At 43.9% G+C, this 4,656-nt stretch overlaps 1 protein-coding gene across 1 annotated transcript; it reads right to left on the bottom strand.

Moving 5' to 3' along the window:
- Window positions 1–1,197: 1,197 nt before the first annotated feature.
- On the bottom strand, window positions 1,198–4,613 carry asb14b (ankyrin repeat and SOCS box containing 14b). Its single transcript, XM_078796531.1, has 10 exons — window positions 4,522–4,613; window positions 4,009–4,303; window positions 3,881–3,933; window positions 3,153–3,284; window positions 2,917–3,075; window positions 2,605–2,850; window positions 2,372–2,540; window positions 1,769–2,303; window positions 1,536–1,689; window positions 1,198–1,469 (listed from the first exon to the last, which is right to left on the bottom strand). The coding sequence occupies exons 2-10, from the start codon at window positions 4,146–4,148 to the stop codon at window positions 1,297–1,299; spliced, it is 1,761 nt and encodes a 586-aa protein (XP_078652657.1). The 5' UTR covers window positions 4,149–4,303; window positions 4,522–4,613; the 3' UTR covers window positions 1,198–1,296.
- Window positions 4,614–4,656: the final 43 nt, after the last annotated feature.

Below are 4,656 nucleotides of genomic sequence, written 5' to 3'. Positions count from 1 at the left end.
ATTATGACCTATTATGCTTCCACATTAAACGTTATATTATCGTGTTAAACTATGCCAGAGTGTTTCGCTATGGAGGTTTTCGCATTTGGAAGTGAGTTTCAGAGTTTTTTCTATAGAGTCTAGAGTTTCTTCCTTATATGGGCTTTGCCGAGTACAAGATGGAGGCTTGCCCTCCCCCTGCTCTGATTTCAACGTGTTAGAACAGAGCCAACGCTAATGTCTCCCAGGAAATATCTGTTCATTTTTCAACTTCGCTGATGAGGCAAACAGGAAGAAGTGGTTGGAGTTGCAGATTCCTGACCAGCAAGAGAAAAACATGGGACTGTTTTGGAAACATGGATGACGCTGGACTATACGTCAAGCCTCATGCTTTTCCAACGTTACTTGGTCATGTTGAAGAGTCAAAGTGCAAGCTGTAACAATTTATGTGTGTCCTAACTGTTTATTTTGGGTAAGTAAGCAGTTGTCTGTGTTCATACAGGGAGTGCCTTACCTGCTCACCAATGTGTAGTCGCTAATAGCCTTTTCAACCACAATCGATGTGTCTAACAGAGTTGTTAAACATTGGTAGTCCCGGAAAAAACTTTTAATTCCCAAATTTACACGAGATTGTCTACACTCAAGAAACGCGGATGTCCATACATGCTAAGTCAGGGTTCTCCAGCCAGTAGATCATGACCTACCAGTAGCTCCTAAACACTGTCCATGCAACTCTATAAAAAGTTTATTCATTTATTAACCCCTATCCCGAGAAAATTAGACAGTGGTTTGGCAGTAGCCCTGAAGTCCTCAGTAACGCTAGGGAGTGTAACTAATCACAGCTGAGTGGGCGTGTCCAGAGGCATGCCATGGGTGGAATAAATTAAAACCGACCACTTTGAACATCCAAGAAAATACAGATGCAATAGGTGCATATTCTGGAAGCTCTAGAAAACTTTATGTGCAGGTTATTGTGTGGAGCTGCTCTAAAGGAGTACACAACTCAATACAAAAGGGCGGTAAAATTTGCAGAATAGGTCCTCTTTAATTGTCATAAAAACCTACCCTCATTTCCCGGCTCACACAAGGCGACCATAAAGGGGCCGGGCCCCTCTTTGTCGGTGCCCGCTAGTGGTGATTGACAGTCACAGCAGGTAAAACAAGGACATCCTGCCACTCAGTAATGAATGGGTCAATCCATGAAATAGATTTCTTTATTGCAATTCCTTTTCTACATAAATGACCGTGAATGCTCATGCAATATGATCGTATAGTGTAAGTAAAACCCAACATGATTTGTTTATGACTGTGATGCTATCAAACAGCTAGGCTGCCCCTGTTGTACACATCAAACTCCTTGTAACACAGGTAGTCTTTCAGTCTGGATGGAAGAGGGAGGTAATTGATGAAAACAGAAGCTCTCAAGCGGAGGCCGTTGAGATGCTCCCGAATCTGCAGCCGGCACAGATGCTTTAAGGTGCGTGCGTTCTCTGAAAGACAATACAGTCAACAATGCATGGATGCCAACACATTCAGGAATCGATAAAGTTCCAAACTTTGAATGCAGCAAATCTCCAGCCATTGCTTCTGTTCCTTTAAGGCTTCTCTCAGCTTGGGGCAAAAGGAAACATGGTCGGTGTAGTCCAGCATGATCCGGACCACCTGAGCAGATAGGTGCCTGAGCCAGGACACGGTTATCACCTCACAGAACTAGGAAGAGGATACAATACAGGACTTGGACATCAAGACATCTCAGAAGTATATCCTGACTAATTCTGACCCATCTCACCACCGTATCTTTGATGACTGAGGTGGTCCACGGAGCAAAGTCGTGACAGTTGTCCCCGTAGGGGCAGTCAAAGCAACGCCTCACATCGTAACCATGATTCAAAATCATCCTCAACATGACTTTATCTTTGAATGCATACTGCAGCGCTGAGGGGAAATGGGTGGTGTTGACACGGGAGTAGTAGTTGACATTAGCCCCGAACTTCAGCAGGGTGTTGATGAGTTCATAGTTGCCCTGTCTCAGAGCCACCTGCAAACAACTGATAGGGTCCTGGTTCACCATCGCCCCGGCCTCTAAGAGCACGCGGGTGCACTGAAGATCATTGTTGGACACGGCGAAAAAAAGCGCAGACTTGCGTTCGTCATCGTAGTTGCGGCGCACCCTTGGGTGCAGCATGAAGTTTGGGTCAAAGCCGGCTTTGAGCAGCAATGCCACACAATGGGCATGCCCTCCGTCGGCCGCGGAGTGAAGTGGACTCATGCCGCTGTCCTTCACAGCGCATTGTGTTGTCACTGGAATGAGGCGCTGCAGTGCTCTACAAAAGACCAGGAATTTCAAAACAAGCGCTGATAGTCACGATGTTTCATGGTGGAGATTCCTCACAGTATGTGTCCGTCATACGCCACGCGGTGAATGGGCAGGTGACCACCGTTCAATGGCAGGTTGGCATCTGCTCCGTGGTCCAGCAGCAAGGAGATGATGTCGGGGTTTCCTGATGCTGCTGCGTCGAACAAGACGGTGCCAGACTCTGATCCATATTCGGCGTCCGCTCCTATCAAACATTTGCGTTAAAAGAGAAGGAATAGGTTCCTGTTACTTCACCTCATGTTGTCTACCTTGATGCAACAAAAGCTCAACCACACTGAGGTGTCCATTTTGTGCAGCCAGAGCCAGCGGGGTTTTCTTTTTAGAATCCCACGCATTTGCGTTGGCACCAGACTGGAGTAGCAGATAGACAAAGTTCTCCAGGCCTAGGAAGGCAGCCTCGTGTAGCGCCGTCCTGTCCAAGGGGCCGGTCTGATCCACTTGGGCACTGTAGCGAAGCAGCAGTGTTGCCAGGTCATACTGGTCATTGAGAATAGCTGCAAAATAAGGAGCGAGGAGAGAGAAAGTCAGAGAAATGTTGACAAGGTGTTGTTGTGTTGTACCTGCCACTAAAGGAGAATCCTGCTCATCGTCCTGGAGATTAGGATTACATCCATTTTGTAACAGAAATGTGGCGTTGTGTCTGCGGCCGTAGACCACAGCTAGAAACAACGCTGTCTCTCCCTTGAGTGTGCGGCACTGGGCCGCCCCTGGTGGAGATGCTGGGACACAAATAGGTGATGTCAAAACCACAATGCCATGAGGTCAAACAGTCATACATGAATGAATACCAAATTACCTGAAAAGATCATTTCAAGAACGTCTTTACTCTCCTGCACTGCAGCTTCATGCAAAGGAATCCATCCATGTTCGTTAACTCTGGACAGAATCTCTGGTTGGGCCATCAGTCGCTGGAGTGCATCTTTATCACCTGCATCAGGTAACAGTTATGTACTGTACATATCTCCCAAATGTTGGAATTCTCCTTGACAAGGAAAATGGACTGTTTCCACGTTTACACCAGCATCTATTTGACAACACATTTTGGCAAACTTTAGCTTTTGTAGCTTTTGCCCAGACATTGAGAGAATGATGATGACGGATCACTTCATGGAAACCAACAACAACAACGCCAAAACACGCAGGAAAGTTCCAGGAAGTCCATCAGCGGAATATGCTTTTAGAAAAAACTCTTAGCCATCGAAAACTTCCAAATTCCTAACATGAGAATACAACATTTAAATAAAGTTTATAGGTCAGATAAGTGGGAAAAGCATAATAGCCCCCCTTTGCTAAACTACCATCTTTATTGGTTTATCTGAGTGTTTTAGCCGTTTGCTTTGAGGTGGGAAAAGTTGCAAATGAGATGATTTGTTGTACCCACTAGCTGTAGGAACATCAGTTTGCAGTACCTATATTTGGAGGACAATACTTTATTTGACCATAATGAATATTTCTTCCAACTAGTAGATAAAAACAATGGAGAATGTCAATCAATCACAATGTACATCATGAATATCATCTTACCCGCTTTGATTGCTTTGAATATCTCATCCGGCTCTTGATTTACTTTCACATCACTACAGCAAAAAAAAAAAATAATTAGTGAACAAATTCAAATTATAAATGATAGTACAAGATTTATGAATAATAACCTTGGATTCAGTCCTTTGAGCTTTCGGTATTCAAGTAAACTTTGCTCTATTATATATTGGGTAGCTTCGTCTTCATCCGAGTCATCGTCGGATGAATGAAAGATGTTGTGTTTTTCTTCTGTGGTCATCTGTTTTTCCATCAACAGTCAGTGTTTGTTACAAAGTACATAGTACATAGTACATATACATAGTATAGACATCGGTATTGACTCATTGCATCGCTTACTTGCAGCAAAAATGTGAAAAATGGGGAATACAGCTCAACCAAAGGGAACTGCAGCACACAGTCTGGATCCTGTTGTTGGAATATAGTACTCCTGTGTAAATGGTATTTAATGCGGACAAAAAGTCAAATGCACTGATCTATTTTGTAGTACTGTGATGTTAGTTGACTTAAACATCATGCCACATGAAGCATGCCTCGTGCATTGGGCTCAAACTCATGCATTTCTTTGTCATAGAAGAAAATAACATTAAAGCTAAACAACATGAACTTAACTGATTACTGATTACCTTAAAACCACAACATATCCAACAAAAGGGGTCCAATTATAAAGCTTTTTTTCTGTCAACACATTTAGTTTGTGGTGTTTACCGTCCGTAGAATCGGGGTTTTCACAGCAGTGCACACACACACACACACACACA

The sequence above is a fragment of the Doryrhamphus excisus genome, linkage group LG15 (assembly GCF_037039965.1).
Source record: "Doryrhamphus excisus strain RoL-2023G ecotype Guam linkage group LG15, RoL_Dexc_Guam_v1.1, whole genome shotgun sequence".
NCBI lineage: Eukaryota > Metazoa > Chordata > Actinopteri > Syngnathiformes > Syngnathidae > Doryrhamphus > Doryrhamphus excisus.
Note: the sequence above shows the minus strand (reverse complement) of the source record. Positions and strands in the feature narration are given on the sequence as shown.

Coding starts and splice junctions, on each gene's coding strand:
- asb14b (XM_078796531.1), bottom strand. CDS start 4,148: ATGGAAAAACAGATGACCACAGAAGAAAAACACAACATCTTTCATTCA. Junction 1,690..1,768: donor CAGTCATCAAAGATACGGTG/GTGAGATGGGTC, acceptor TCCTCTTCCTAG/TTCTGTGAGGTGATAACCGT. Junction 1,470..1,535: donor GGAGATTTGCTGCATTCAAA/GTTTGGAACTTT, acceptor ATTGTCTTTCAG/AGAACGCACGCACCTTAAAG.